Source organism: Xiphophorus couchianus, chromosome 5, assembly GCF_001444195.1.
Source record: "Xiphophorus couchianus chromosome 5, X_couchianus-1.0, whole genome shotgun sequence".
NCBI lineage: Eukaryota > Metazoa > Chordata > Actinopteri > Cyprinodontiformes > Poeciliidae > Xiphophorus > Xiphophorus couchianus.
In genome coordinates, this window is record NC_040232.1 from 9330284 (window position 1) to 9347271 (window position 16988).

The following is a 16988-nucleotide window of genomic DNA, read 5'->3' on the forward strand; positions in this document are numbered from 1 at the left end:
CTAATTGATATTATTTGGCAGTAAACAGATAAAAACTGCATTGATTTGATTGATAACATAATATTTAAGCATTTAGTCTAGATCACAGGTCAAACTCCAGTCCTGGAGGGCCGCTGTCCTGCGGTTTTTAGATGTGCCACAGGCACAAAACACTGGAATGAAATGGCTGAATTGCCTCCTTCTTGTGTAGATCAGTTCTCCAGAGCCTTCATGACCTAATTATTCTATTCAGGTGGTGCAGCAGAGGCACATCTAAAAGTTGCAGGACTATGGCCCTTGAGGTTTGACACCCCTGGTCTAGAACCTGGAGGGCCAGATAAAAAGCTGTGGCGGGCCAGATTTGGCCCACGGGCCTTGAGTTTGGAACATGTGCTCTAAGCGTTAGAGGACGACTCCACCTGCCCTGCTTGTTCTGTTTGCACACAGAAACACATGAAAGGCCGAGAACGGATCATTGCATAACAGCAGACACGTTGTAGCTGCCGCTCGGTTAATTCTCAAAGCCTCAGCATTCAGCTGGGAATAATACCAAATGAAATCTGGCTCAGGCCGGAGCAGGACAACGCACACGGGTTTTCTGGAAAGTCAGAGGAGAGCGAACAATGCCGAGTCTGGACCCTTCGGTTCTGGACAGAGGCGCTTTGTTTGATGAGACGCTGACTGGCACAAACATTCAGGTGATGAATGAAAGTGGCAGAAAGAGGAGATTCTGTTTTTACTTATATCTCTGTTTACTTTTGTCAGTTTGTTTCCTGGAATCCCACAGCAGAAACATATCAAAACTTTTCATAGAAGCTGCACAGAATAACACAAAGTTCATCTGAGCGCCAAACGTCAAAAAGAAACTGAGCGGCAGATTTTATGAAGGAAATTAAATAAAACTTTCAAAAGGGTTGAAAAAATAACTTGTGTTGCAGCCTGTAACCAAAACTCAGCCCAGAAAGTCTCCAGAGAAAGAAGTATTTTACTTTACGAAGCTGAAATGGGCTTCACATAATCTTATCAATCTAATCTACAATAAAGAAAATATATAAAATATATCAAATTTAATCACCTTACTGAAATAATGTCCTATGTCAATTTTTGCCAAAAGTCGGGTCTTTTTTCCCCCAAATCACCTTGGGAAACAAAACAAAAGACTTGGCCATTATTTTAGTAAGGTGACAATATTTAATATAATTTAAATATTAAATATATTAGTATATCAACATTATTTAAATATTAAATATATTAGTATAGCAATATTATTTAAATATTAAACACATATCTGCTACTGTTTCTAAAAACTGTGCAGTAGTTTTATTTTTCATTTGTTTTATTTTTCCTAGTAGTTCCTCTACATATTTTTAAAATTTAATTTCAATATACATGATACTATTCATCTTTAATTTACCTTTAATTTTCCCACTTCAGGACAATAAAGGACATTTCTATTTTATTCTGTTTGCAAGTTGGACAAATGTAGGATTTGCTATTTACTTGGTGCTAACTGCTGTTAGCATTAACAATGCTTGGACATGACAACAAAGGATGTTATATCTATAATTTTAATATATCTTAGTTAGTTTTATAAATGCACAATATAGCTCCAATTAGCTTCAGTCTTTCCTATTTAATTACAGTTTTTATTTATTTCATTTTTTGCTATTTCATTAGGTTTAGTTAATTATACTAATTATGGAGACAGCACCATGTTAACTAATCAGTCAATCAGCCAATAAACACTGTAATAACTAACCAGCTGTAGCAGTTGCCAGAACTGCTACAGTTCTGGCAACTGCTACATGAGTTGCCACATGAGACGTTGCCACATGAGACGTTGCCACATGAGACGTTGCTACATGAGACGTTGCTACATGAGATGCTGCCACATGAGACGTTGCTACATGAGACGTTTAATCTTCTAACTTCCCGTCTTAGCTAGCTGTGCTGCAGTGGTACCTGATTGGTAACTACTGCACATTCAGCTAAATATGTTTTCTGATTATTTTCTCTTTTATTGTATTAGTGCTACAACTGACAGTATTATAAAAATGCAAAGTTCTTTTCATATTCTTGTGTAAAATTGTTAAAACTGAGTTGTTGTAACCCTAAACCACCACAAGGTGGAGCAATTCCAGCAGCCTCCACTTCCTGCGCCAATGATTATCTGTTTTGCAGCTTTTCATGCAGCTCCTCTCTTATTCTTGGTACTAAAACAACAACCTGCTGTCGACGGCGCTGTTTCAGGGAGTGAGGAATGCAGAGATTAAATAATTTTTTTCATCTTTTAAAAAACTTTGTATTTGTCCTTGAATTTTTCTCTTTGTTCTGGGTGAATAAACTCCCACGGATGAGCAGACCATTAATAATTAAAAGCCATTAGAGAAAAGCGTTTTAGTTTGACACAGGGTCAGGAGCCTCAGCTGGTCAAACACACCTCCAACCGCGGCAAAGCAACAAAAGCCTGCAGGTTATCTGTGGAGGTGTAGCTGCTTTAACACGGCATTAAAAATAAACAAACACCATTTAAAGGAGCTACAAATGAAGAATGACTCATCCTGATGCAATTTGGGATGATATATTTAGCTAAATGGTTCTTAATTTACTCAGCACAGAGTGCTTTCAGTCTGCTATAGTATGCTCTAACTGCATACCGCATGAACGTGTGTGACCCTCACTGCTAACCCTACCCTCCTGTCTGGTTTGACTGGTTTCTATTGGACTCTGCAGTGACGTACTGATCTCAAATGTTTCCAAATAAGGAGTTCTACCTGTGCAAAACGAACAATTGAACATGCAATAAGTGAAGATGGTGGCGGAAATATACAAAGATGTGATTTTAGATGCAAAAGTGGTGCAGATTGTCATATTTTAATGAAAATGCTACATGTGCTACTAGCTAATAATAGAAATAATATATGTATATACTGTATATATTTTAAATAAGTATGTCAAAGTGATACAACAAAACAGTGAAAACATTTAAAAATTAATCAAAATAAAGCGGTAACACTTTATTTGACGGGTTGTGAATAAGACTGACGTAACACCTGTCATGAACATGAGTAAGTCTTCATGAATATTTATGACTTTTGTCATAAAGTGTCATTCGGTAAATCATGACACTTTTAATACAAAGTTGCCATTATTCAAAATGTCTTTGTTATGACAACTTGACATTAATCAGGAAATCATGTTCTGCCATAAATTTGTTATAAAAGTATTTGTTCAGTTCAAAGACTAACTCATGTTCACGACAGGCATTATGTCATGTTTAAGACGGGTTGTGTCATGACAGTCTTATTTACAACCTGTCAAATAAAGTGTTACCAATAAAGCTCTGACCTGAATAAATAAAGAATGTTTTCGATATATTAATTCAGATCAAAGTGAAAGATCTGAACCTAAATGGTTGGAAAAGCATCCCAGTCCAGTATTTTTCCCTGCTTGCGGCTCACCCAGAGTAGTAATGCACAGATGCAGCCAAGGCATTGGCTGACCCTCCAGGAAGGATACCCAGCGGAGTGCGGATGGCCTCCTCCCAGTCTGGTCTTTCCAGCAGACCATTTATCACCTGAAACACAGAAAATGCAGCTTGGATTAGTAGATTGTCTGCAGCACAGACCTCTATGCTGCTCACAAAAAAGTAAAGGTTAAAACCATAATAGTTTTCATCATAATCTAAGAGCAGAGGAGTAAGAGCAAGTAAACAGTATAACATTAGGATTTATGTTTGTCTGGTATAGTGCAGCTTTATGTTTATACTGCTGCATATTTTAGATATTTCTCTGCTCTAACACCTGATTCCAGGAAATGAATTACGTCAACATTGCACCATCATGTTCTGTGGAAATCTGTCAAGACATTATCTGAAACTATGTGAGTTAGAGCAGAGAAACATCTAAAGCATGCAGGACAGTAAAACCAAGTGGATTTAGTGATTAGTTACCCTTTGATCCCATTAAATCTATTTAAATAAATATGAAAACATATTCTAGTAATATAATTTAACATAAATCTATTTAAATGTGCTAAAAATGGTGGGGAAAATTTTATTCCTATTTAGAAGTAATAAAATTACACCATTGGATGTACAGTAAATGATGCAAACTTTAAACTTAGCATTTAAAAGTTTACTCAAGTAACAGTAACAATCCTACATAATAATATTATTTAAATAAAAGTAATAAGTACGTTGTAATAAAACTACTCATGAAAGTACTTTTATATAAAACCTTACTCCAGTAAATATCATTTTAAAATCTGTTTTCTGTTACATTTAGATTCCAGTAGTTGCTCAGATTGTTTAATAACACATGGGTGTCCAAAGTGTGGTCCGAGGGCCATATGTGGCCCCTTCACTAATTCTTTAGTGGCCCTCAACAACAAAACAAATGACAGCAGATGGTTGAAACAGATGGAGAGTTCTCATTTTTAATTGATGCTAAATTATTATAAATCTTTTCATATTGGAAAATGTTTGACGAAGCAGAAAGTAGTCATCTGTTAATGACCGTGCTTTTTTGACTTCATAGTAAATCGGAAGACATTTGTTTAGTAACTTTTACACAAAAGTAGACTTAGGCGGTTTAATTTATTGAACTTGACTAAATGCAGCAAATATGTTCCAAAAAATGAACAAAATTCTGTTCTCATAGCTGACACTTATTTTTTTCGTTAATTTCCCCCCTAAACAACCCACCGTTCTCCATCTCCATCTGAATAAAAATATTTATATCTTTCTCTATTTTTTTAACCTATGATGTTGTATGTAGAAAAAAGGAGGAGTCCAAAAAACTTTCAAAAGTCTTTCCTCTTTATTTCTCTGTTTTTGTTTTCTGATATTTGTACTGTTGGGTTGTTTTTTGTTGTTGTGAATCTTATGTCAAATGTATTACTGCCACTTGTTCTATGTTATAAAATTCAATAAATATAATGTTTAAAAGAGAAACATTTCAAAAGTCAAAATTGTTTGACTTTTTAAAATTTTCAGAGTATTAAAACTCAAAGATTTGCTAGAAAAACCTCACACATTTTGAGATTAATCTCAGAAATTTTCTAAAAAATAAAAAAATGTTTGACTTTTGGAAATTTTCTGAGTTTCCAAGATTTCTAGAAAAAAACTCTAAAGTTTTTTCTCACCAATTTTTGACTTTTGGAGCTCAGAAATGTTCTTGTTTTTCCAGAAAATTTCTGAGAATATTCTCAAAATGTCCAAGTTTTTTAGTGGAAGCTTATTCCTCCTTCTGTTTTTCCTATCTACAATGGCCCTAAAATTAACCGTAAGTATTTTTCTCAACTCATTTCTAGACGGGCTCTTTCTCTGTAACTAAATTCAGCTGCAGGGACGGACTTGTCTCTCTGTACCTCATGCAGCAGTCCGTCTCCTGACATGATGACTAAAGCGTCCCACTGTGACAGGTCAACATCTTTCACCAGCTCCCGGGCGTGATTCTGCCTCTCTGTAAAACACACACAAGCAGAAGTAGAAGAGATGTGATTCAGAGCAGTCGTGTTCTTCCTCTGGCATCGCTGCCCACTCCCTGTTCATCACATAACAGGTCAGGGGTCGTCTTCTTACAGGTCAACCTCCTCATGTTTCAGCCAGATTAAACCCTCTCTGTGTGTGTGTGTGTGGTAATGGGTCTATTGTAATGTGAGACACAAAAGGTTTGAGATCCAACGTAAGAGTAGATGCGTGGGGTGCTACACTTTTAATCTCCTCTCCTTTCAGTTCCTAGATTAAGGAATCGCAGAAGGAAGGAAAGTTGATCTGCATCCTCAATGAAGCGTCGACCAAAATGCAGATTAAATTGAAGCTAACTAACTAACTAGATGCACTTTGTCCCATGAATCTGAGGTTGAATAATTTGAGAGAGCAGAGCAGTAGCTGTCTTTAAAATGAGAACTTTTTCAGTGTTTTTAAACTCTAAAGAAATGAATATATAATGAAACATGATTCCCACTTAGTTTGGAAATGACTGGAATTACATTACATTCTTTGTTGGGTCCTTGTCTTGGAGTCTTGTCTGCTGTCAGATATCTATTGAACTACCAGTTGCTTCCAGTTATGAGCTCTTAGCTTTCTGCTCATTCTGTGCTTCCTGGACTCTGGATTGTTGTGTTTATCGTTAAATTCATCATCAATCACTCTCCAACCATAACCTGAGTCCGCTGCGTTTTCCTCATCACCACTGCAAATCATGACATTTGTATTTAGTAACTCTATGGAGGTATTAGTGCAACAGCTTCAGATCTGTTGAAAAACTGTATTTTTCTGTAGCATTGAAATGCAAGGCAGGTCCAAAATGGGTTCATGTAAGATAAAACAAAAAAACGGATCAAAAAAATGGATTTGTTCAAACTCTAGATCAGCTGGACTTCAAATCAGTGTCAATCCTTTATCATATCAGCAAAACTCTTCATTAAAATAAAAAAAAGACATCAAACATCCTTTGTATGCAAATAAAACTGAATTTTTACATTCAAGATTGGGTAAATCACCAACATGTTTCTACATTTTCAGAACATGCTGAATCTGTTTCCTCAGCTGATTAAACTAAACACAAAAATCTGTGAGATGTTACAAAGTCATTTATCTACTACATGTTTATGGCCGTTTAATGAAATTGTACTAAAATATGACTATATAAAGATATTTATACGACATTTGAATAATCATTTGAATAATTATTTATTCCGTTGCTAAATAAAACCTTCAACACATCAAATATTACAGTCATTCTGAAGTTGATAAAAAAAACTAAACCAAGCTAGAGAATGAAAACTAGAAGGTTTTGAGTGCTTATATTGCAGAATATCTTTTATTTGTTTGTTGTGTTCTAGTTCATAGAATATTAAGTGTTTAATAAGATAATAGTACCTGCTTTAATTAGTCAGGCTATCAGCTCAGGTAGCCAGTATGAAGCCTGCTGCTTAGCAAACCTGTTGCTAACAACTCGTTGATTGTAGTTTCAAAACCTTATATGTGTGAAAGATAATTGTCTGAAAATATTTCTAGACAATTATCTGGAAGAATCCTTCTTTCAGCCAGCTGACCAGTTCTGTACTATTCTGCACACCTAGCAGCAGGATAACACTCTGGTTCCTCTGTAGCATTTCATTAAATGGTTTTAAACCACAGGAATGGCATGATGGGAATTTTCTGTAGAACAGTAACTTAAAATTGTTTTATGACTTGATAAGTAAATAAAACCTGGGGAGGTAGCAGCTGGCAGCTGAAGCAGCAGGAAGTTTCAGTGTAAGAAAACGTCAGGATTTGCATCTCAAAACAAATGCAAAGTCTTGGCAGTTCTCCTCAGCCAACACAAACCGGAGAGCTGTAGTTACCTACGAAGGATTTGTGATTTTCCAATGTACACTGCAAAAACAGAAAATCTTACATTTTTAAGATTTGGCCTTCTTCTAGTGCAAATATCTTATTAAATAAAACAAAAAGTCACTTAAAGTCACTTCTCAGCAACATATAAAAGCTTTAAGTTGATTATTTCTTAATATTAATGACAAAGTGCTAGTTTCTCTGGCAGATTATTTTACTTATGACAGGAAGAATAATTGAAATAATCTGCCACTTTTTCCAAAACAAGTCCCCATATCTTGCTTTTAAGTTACTTTTGTCTTATTTCAACTGTACTAAGATATTTGCAATTGAAACTAGACTAAAATACTTCAGATTTTGTGTTTTGACCTTCAGCCCTGAATCTCATTCCAGAAGATAGAGAAAGTTTCCTCCCTTCTCTTGTTAACCTTTCCTCCCTAAAATCTGCTAAATAAATGGCACTGATTCTCTCATATCGGCTGCAGTCACATCTGAGCACAAACTGAACTCTGAAAAAAGATCAATTAGCAAAAAGCCAGTAGAGCAGATACAAAGTGCAGCGATAGGATTTTAGAAGGTAGACATTGTTACTGTGGTTGTGATATTTTTTTTTATCACGGTTGTTTGTAACTTTTGATTTCAGTTAACCTTGTCTCTGCACTATTTAAGACTCTCTGATAACATAAAAATAAGACATAAAAGGGCTCTTCTACTGAATCACTGAGAAACAATGCAGAGCATGCTGAGCTTCTCTAATTGGGAGTTGGCAATTGGCAAATAATTGACACCAGCAGGTTACACTGTCAGCCACTCCCACAGCAAAACGTTCAGCCCTTTATTGTATAACTTCCTAAAAATCAATTAGGTTTCTTTGCGCACAGCTTGTAAAACTTGTATTTTACAATGTTCAGATTCTTTTGTATCATACAAATTTGTTTTTCCTACAAAGTTGCTGATGATGAAAAAGAGGCTACTTTGTCTCTCTGCATCATGTGACCTGCTCTGCACACTGTGCCGGGAAGCCCAAGCATCCTGGAAAAGCTGTGCAGAAAGCAGCTGAAACACCAGGTGTTACAATATTTAAAAGTGTTAATGTACATTTTACGAAGAACAACAACCTTTTTTTTTAAATCAGTTTTTTGCATACACAATTAAGTGGAGCTTCAGGGAAATATGTTACGGGCTGAGTTATCAACAAGTCATATCAAAACAGAGACTGAACGTGATAATATTAGACCTCCAAGCCTTTCAGATGGTTTTCAGATTCAAAATTAAAGTTCAAAAGTCCTTTGTGGATCCCAAAGGAAAATTAAATGTTGTTGTTACTCATTTTAATTGAAATTATTCAAGTATGTGAAACCGGTGTACTGTATTTTTGACCAGGGCTTCCTGAAACACTTGAAAGATGAATAGGTATAATAGCACCAATCTGATGGCTGAATAACCTAAATAACACTTTAAATAAATATTTAAATTTACAATAAATATTTCTGTAGTTGAGCTCATATGTCTATTTATTCAATAATTAGCTGAAAATATGCTTTTGAATCAAAAATGTTTGCTTATTTTGTAAACATAGTTTTAGATTATTGTAAAATGTGATTAATTAATTAATTACTGACAATGAAATTAACTTGATTAAAAATGCAAAAATCGAGTCCCACTTCTATTAGACAGACAGGCATATATACAATATATATATATATATATATATATATATATATATAAATATATATATATATATATATATATATATAATGTGTTTTTTAGTTTTTTCTGTACAGTGAAACCGGCAAAACAAGGCTTACTCAGCTGCAGCCAGAAGGCTGAAGGTGAAAATAAACATAAATTTGTTCCTGTGTACACAAATAGAGACACACAGTACCTAACACTGTTGCTTTGTCTGACACTCCAACCCACACAGTCGGGGGATCTTGATGACTTCCTGCTTTATTAATATTATGCAGCGTTCTCATGTTACACAAGTCCATCCTGAAACAGTATGAAACCTCTGACCTGCCTGTCCACTGGAAGCAGATAACTATCTTAGTAAAGTGGACAAAATAATTTGTACTTTTTGAAGCTATATTTGTAATAGACATTTGTATATTTAGACCTTAAACTGCCTGAAATAGAAGATTTTTCTGCATCTCTGGCTACGTTCACACAGCAGGTCTTGATGTTTAGTTCAGATTTTTTGCAGAAATCAGATTTTTTTGTGTGTGGTCGTTCATACTACTAATTAAATGTGACCACAATCAGACTTCTGTGTGAACGGTTTACGACCTCAAAGCGACTCACATGTGCAGAAGAAGTCACCCAGCAGCGCACTGTTTACAGAAGTAGCAATGGCCGCCGCCGAATATGGATCGATTTCAAAGACAGTATTGTCACAAGATCAGAAAAAGACAAAGGCAGCTTATAAAAAAGGAAACTCATTGTTTACGTCTGAATTTACCACATCTGGCTTCTTCTGGTGCAGAATTATGACGCATGTCTCACGTCGATGATGTAAAAGTCGGGTAAAATGGGAAATGACCGTTCTGACTGACAATCGGTTACGTATCATATGAAAGTGGCACAAATTGGATATTTTTGTGGGTGAAAAGATCAAAATTGGGCCGATCAGACTGAAAAAGTCAGATTTGGGTCACATTTTACCTGCTGGTTGTTTCACTCATAAAATGGGAAGTTTACACAAAAAGTCTGCAGTAAGAATGAAACAAAGTTAATTCAGGAGAAATGGTAGCAGATGACTCAACACGTTTCTGAAGTCTTAGTGGATTTTTTTCTTTTTCTTATCACATGTTTGTTCATTGTATTACTAAAATTAGCAAACAGTTTGCTCTCAAGAAGTTTCAATTAGCAATTATGTAATGAATCTCCTGTAACTGTCAGACTGGATTTTGCAGCCATGTTGAAACTCCAGTTAGTTGTTCATTAGCTGTGCATTTTGTGTGAAATTTTAAAAAACTACAAGTTTTTATACTTTCTGAGAGGTTGTAAGAAATTCTTCTTGTGTATCTGCAGCAAGCAGTGTTTTTCTGCCACTGCTCCATAGAGACTAATGTGGCTCACTGGAAATGGGAAGAAACAAAAACCCACAAACACACTCCAGCTCATCTCTGTGTCTACTGCCCAGAGCCTCTGTCGCCATTTAGTAAATCTCTGTGGTGTGTTATATTTTAGTTAGTGACAGTTTAATATGCAAAGACAACACCACCACCATGGATTTTTGATGTCTGTTACGTTCACTGCTCTGTCTTTAGCGTTAAAAATATGCGTTTGTGAGCCTCACACTGTAAACTCGCTGGCAGCTAAATCAGCTCCACCCTGACTGACCCGGAGACCGGTCAGAAACTTTAAAAATAACTTTTTCTGATCACCTAAAAGCTACTAGATGGTGCCAGTTCTGAGCAAAATGGCTGAAAAACAAATCAAGCACATCAGTCAATATCAATAATTATTGATTAGATTTGTTTTGTTTTAAATATCTAAAATACTTCCAAACTTGTGGGCTGCACAGTGGCGCAGTTGGTAGCACTGTTGCCTTGCAGCAAGAAGGTCCTGGGTTCGATTCCCGGCCGGGGTCTTTCTGCATGGAGTTTGCATGTTCTCCCTGTGCATGCGTGGGTTCTCTCCGGGTACTCCGGCTTCCTCCCACAGTCCAAAAACATGACTGTCAGGTCAATTGGTTTCTCTAAATTCTCCCTAAGTGTGAGTGTGTGTGTGAATGGTTGTTTGTCCTGTATGTCTCTGTGTTGCCCTGCAACAGACTGGCGACCTGTCCGGGGTGTACCCCGCCTCTCGCCCGGAATGTAGCTGGAGATAGGCACCAGCAACCCTCCCGACCCCATTAGGGACAAGGGTGAACGGAAAATGGATGGATGGATGGATGGAAATACTTCCAAACTTGTGTTATTTTATCCACAGTTTTTCACTCCACACTGTTGTTTTTTTATTTTTAAGCAGTTATGAGGCACAACTTGAAACTGCTACTGCACCAGTTACTCAACAGCCCGTTGCTAGGTAACCACAACGTGAAAGAGTTGCTAGGGAACCAATTGGTGGCAACCAAGTGCCACCAATCTTGCTTAGCAGAAAATCTCACACAGGTTTTCTGTTCATCCTGTGAGAGATTGAGCTGGAAAGCAATTTTCTGAAAGAATAACATACTCACAGTAGATACTGAGCCAAAGCTGTACAAAAAATATATAAATTTCGCATAGAAGATAAAAAAACCCATCTTTGTCTGTAAAATGTTTAACTCAGAACTCCTGAAGTCCCACAGTTTCAGCTTCACATTGTTAAAATTCTGCAAAAAGAAAATGATCAGCTATTATGCACCTCTTTCTATCCAATCATTAAGCAGTTAATCAAAAAATAATCACAAGATTGGTCCTAAACTGTGAGCAGAAAGAGCTGAATTATTTAAAATGTTGATATTACTGTTTTTAGCTGCAGATGCATCTGATCAAGAAATGATGTTAGACAATAAAATGTTTATTTTCTTACTTCAAAAACTAACTGAATTGTTTGTTCATTTGCATTTTAATACATTTCTAGTATTTGATAAAACAGGGTTAAATGATTAGATGAAAAATCTGCAGAATGTTTTAATCCAATTAATTGATTAATTGTCAGAATCATTGATAGATTAATTGATTACTAAAATAATCGTTACTTGCAGCTCTGTAAATGATCGCTCAAAACAGGAGCGATCATCCTGTTTCGAATTAAACACAATGTTAAATTTAGTTTATGAAGAGAAATTGAATTGAAATCAAGAATAAAAGTGTTTTGTAACCAACAAAGCAGTTCTACTTTAACTTCACTGACCCGACTCTTCTGTCTGTGTTGCAGGAACAGACTGACGCCCCGTTGCAGATCCACTGAGACTCCAAAAGGTTGAGCCGAGCACTGACAGACACTTCCTGCTCTGATAATAATCCTCAGCCTAAACAAAATCTCCTAACATGACTAAACGTGGCCACTCTGTGGCGAGCCACTGGGAAAAATTTCCAAACTGAGGGATATCGAGATATGGCTGAACGCAGAGGTTGTGATTATGACTGTAAGCTTTAATTAAGGCTAAATGGCATCCTCCCTCACAAACACTGTTCTTTGCGCAGGCTGTGTGGCTTTAAATACATAAGTTTAGCTTTTTTATTTAAAGCTGCAGAGGACTTAAGTGAAAAGCAACAGTCAGTTGTGATTTTCTCCCAGAGAATAGAGTGGATTTGATATTTGCTAGTAGGTGAAATGCTGCCGCTTTGCATCAAAGTCAGACCTGTTAGTGTTAATGCTTATAGAAAGCAATGTGTTGCTGCAGTATGAGAGGACAGACACAACAATATGAACCTTTAGGGAAAAACTTTCACTCCTCAGAGCAGTTTCAATGTCAAACATTCAAGTTGATCTGAAATATATGAACTAAAGGATAATTACATTCTACTTGAGATATTTTTGGCTTTACTAAAACAACAAGTTGCATCATTAAAACAGCATCAATTAATTTTAGGGAAGAAATTAGCATGACTATTTTCTGTCTATATGTGGCAGAAATTAGCTTAGGAAGAAAAGGTCTTATATTAGTAACAAAAACATTAAATGTAAGCAAGAATTTCTTTTATTTTGGGCGTGCTTGATGAACTGATTGCATAGAGTGTTTGAATTTCTTCTGCTGGTTAACATTCCCATTGGAGCTGGGTGATATGGGTTAAAAACTATATTTTTTCAAACCAATTTGCTTTCTTTTCTTAGAAAGAAATAACAAATGACAGAAAATATTTTCAAAAATGGGATTTTATTTATTTTTATACTTCTGTTTGGTATTCAGCTGCTCTGAAAAACAGAGAAGCACTTAGAAAAAAGAACATAGAGCCTCGTTTGGAAGCTGTCAGTGCGGTTCTTCACGCTGTTTTAATACAACCGACCCGTCCCGCATCATTCCTGGACCTCCTTCACCTGTAGATCTATAGAACAATGATACGGTATGGTTGATGCTTTCTACTAAAAGATGGCAAAGACTTGATAAAATGTGAAAAGTTTTGGTATATTAGTGAAATTCTTTTAACTACAGAGTTGAATTTTCTACGACTTCTCTCTCCTACATGCAGCCGCCTCTCATATGATGTCCTAATTAATTAATAACCGTTCACCACAGAATAGCTCCTTTATAGACACAGCAAATGAATTAATAATTTAACATCCAACAAAGCTTGTGGTAAATCTGAGCTGATGAATATTAAGTAAAACACAGCTGTTATTTATTCTGAAAGGATCTTGATGAAAAAAAAAGAATATATTTCTTTCTCACTAAGGAAACAAGCTTTAATTTCTTATGTCATTGTCTTTGTAGATAGCTCAGCCCTGTAAAGTTTGACTGTATTAGTTTATTTTCAGTTATACAGAGAGAGTCTGCTCTGAAACTTTGAGCTGCTTTTAAAATAAAAATTGTTATTTTGCTATTCTTTCATTTCATATCTTAAATAAAGATAAAGGCAAGTGTTTTAGTTAATGGTCAAAAATCAGTATTAAGTTAAATTTAAAATGTTTAAACAACAAACCAAACTTTGGCTGTTATTGTTTTAATCCCGCTAATTCATGAATAGGACTCTGTTTACGTTGTTATCATCACTTTAATTATTTTACTTTTATTCCATTTTTTTAGTTAGTAGTATCTTAGATATACTATTTGTTAAAGTTCACACTACAAGCACCATAAAACAGTTACAGGACTGCTGTTTTATTCAGTTTTTCTATGTAGTTCCTCTCAAATAAATTTAATAACATAAATAAAATAATTGGAAGTTGGCCACTAAATTGCTGGTCAGTGAATCTCTAAGTTCTCAGTCATAAAAACCTGCAATAAGGAAATTAACGTTGTGTAAATTTAGCTTTAAGCTACTTCAACGAATGCTGAGCCAACATTTTATTTCCTGGACTTTCTTCAGTTCAGATAAAGTTTTGCAGTTGACACCTATGTTGTAAAGTTGTCTACAAGAGCTGTCAAAGTTTCAGCAACGCTGCTGCCCTGCTCCAGTGAGATTTCTCAGCAGGGAGTTTATACATTTTTTAATGGCTTCCTTGCATAGTTTTGTGGTATCTAGGTCATTTCCATGAGCGAAGCCCTGTGTTTTTTTATGCTTATACAATAATTGCTTAAGCATCACCACATGGGTCGAGGCAGAGACCTCCAACATAGAAGATATGAATCTTAAACAATCAACGATGATTCGTCCTAACAGCCAGTAGATGCTCATAAACAACAGAACTAAGATCACAGCAGCACAACGATGGATTTCAGGGGACATGCGTCTCCTCTGATAAATATTTCAAATCGTATCAAATGCGACTCTGGACCAGAGAGAACTACATGCTTTACTTAATTCTGTCCGACAGACGTCCCATAAAGTCTGAGTCGGATCAAGAAATCCTCTTTATGCATTCAGATACTCCAATAAACACAAATTCAGCAACACTCTGGGCAGCACCCACAGCTACCACCGAACCAAGGACCCAATAATGAGTTTATGCTCTTTTGTTATAATCCAAGAGACTCTCAGCCGTGTGCAGATCCTGGGAAACACATGAATAGCTACACAGGACGCGACACTGCAGAATGCAATTATAATGCACATTTTAAGAGGAAATGTGTGTTTTAGCTCAGTCAGCCATCCCAGGTCCAGTTCACTAAAAATACTGGGAGAGGCAGGATCACAGCCTCACTGTACAGTTTGGTTTTAGGCTGTTATGATGGAAAACCATGAGGTGGTTCCACTGCAAAAACACTAAATATTACCAAGTATTTTACTGTTAAACATTTGGGCTGCATTTAGTTGTGTCGACTATCTTCTGCTTTTTAAGTCAAAAAAATTGATCCAGTTTTAGATTTTGAACCTAAATGTGAGTTTGTGAAAGATAAACTTACAGTAGTAAGTTCTGTTAACTTTTTATTAATTTTGTCAAACCTCCAAGAGTTGAAGAAACTAGAATTTTTAGATTAGCACTTAAAAAAACTGAAAGAAGAAAAAGACAGGAGTGGGAACTATTTCCCAGAATGCTTAGTGGCTTGTTTCTGTATTCTGAGATGGAAGAGCGTTACATTGATCTGACTCTTGTGTTTTATTAAGGGAAATGTTTATTTTAAAGCTTGAGGATAATGTCCTGTTCACACTAAATGTTTCTGAGCTGAATTTATTGTGATGTTTAATAAAATTCATTATCGGATCAGAAATTTTGTTCATGCAATTTGAAACAAGAATTTAAATTATTCTAAAGTAAAATAAGTTGTTATTTTTACTTGATGTTGTGAGTAAAATAATAGAGAAATGTGGCTCTTTAACTAGGTGAGGACAGTTTTTTTTCTTGCATATTGTGAAATAATTATTTGGCTTAAATTGCAGCATTAAGTTAAAACTCCCAATTCAAGATTAATGAACTTAAAAAACAATGTTTAGACAACTTGTCGCTTGCTAAATCAACTTCAGGGACTTTAATTTCTGAGTTAAAACCAAAACAATTTTCTTGTCGACTTAAATTGCATTTTCAATGCAGCAGGTGGACTTTCATTTTCAAGTTAAACCACCTTCAAACGTTTTACAGTGTACTGTAAAACCTGATAAGTTAATTGTACTCAAACATTTTGCCTTAAACAGTTTAAGTTTAGTAACCTAAACAATTCAGTTTAAGCACATTTCCTCAAAAATTTTATATTTTAAGTTACTAGTAACATTTCATTCAGTAAACTGAATTATAGTAAGTATTTCAGACTCGTATATTCATTACTTCTGACTTTTTTAAAATGTATCTGCACTGAGACTAACTTTAGATGGTAAAATTGACTTAAAGAGGATCCAATTCAGGTCAAGTTTCTTAGTTTTATTACTTCAAATTAAATTATAACATTCTAGTTGTCATTTATCAATTATTTATCATTAATGAAAACGCAGCAAAACTTGTGCTTTTAATTTATGAGTGATGAGGATATTTTTGTAAATCTAAGTCATTTCAACTTATTTCTGCTATTAAGATGTAATGATAGGTTTTATAGTTTAGTATTTGTGCAAATAACAATAGGAGTTTTCTTTTAGTAAATATTTCCTTAATATTGACGAAAAAGTACTATTCACTTACAACATGGAAAAATATTTTGTTGTATGTTAAATTATCTGTCAGTGGAAGCAGTTAGTTTTAATAAATATTAAGTTCTTTTTACTTAATAGTTTTTCTTTTACACAAGGTTTTCATAAAATCTCACAATACTCTATGTTCAGTAAGGAAATAGCATTATTAATTCAAGGAGAGAAACTGGGCTGGACCTTAAAAATCCTTCTAGTATTAATAGTTCTGAGTTTTGCCTTTTTTATCTTTACTGGCAGTTTAATCTAAAATCCAGATTTGCTCAATTTATCTTCAGATTAGTTGTGTATTAAACATCTGTTCTGAAAATATTGTTTATATCTGAAAAAGTGATGTCGCAGAAATAAATAAAGGCATTTCAAAAAGCAAGTGTAAAGGGATTTGTTCGTTGAGAAAGCCTTTACATGTAATTCAGTTGAAGAGAGATTTGTTCTGGTTCTCAGAGAGGAGAGTTAATTCTGTTGCAGGGGGCCATTAGTCAGAGTGACTTGGGAGAGATTAAGCAAAAAGGATTTATTTTAGA

General features: G+C 35.2%; 1 protein-coding gene across 1 annotated transcript in view; it reads right to left on the reverse strand.

Annotated features, from left to right (window-relative positions):
• LOC114145490 (sphingosine kinase 1) overlaps positions 1 to 16988 on the reverse strand; it is a 37047-nt gene that overhangs the window by 2428 nt on the left and 17631 nt on the right. Inside the window, exons 3-4 of the mRNA XM_028019093.1 lie at positions 5350 to 5444; positions 3441 to 3556 (exon numbers count right to left, since the gene is read on the reverse strand). Coding sequence (XP_027874894.1) covers positions 3441 to 3556; positions 5350 to 5444 — 211 coding nt within the window. The remainder of the gene's footprint in view (positions 1 to 3440; positions 3557 to 5349; positions 5445 to 16988) is intronic.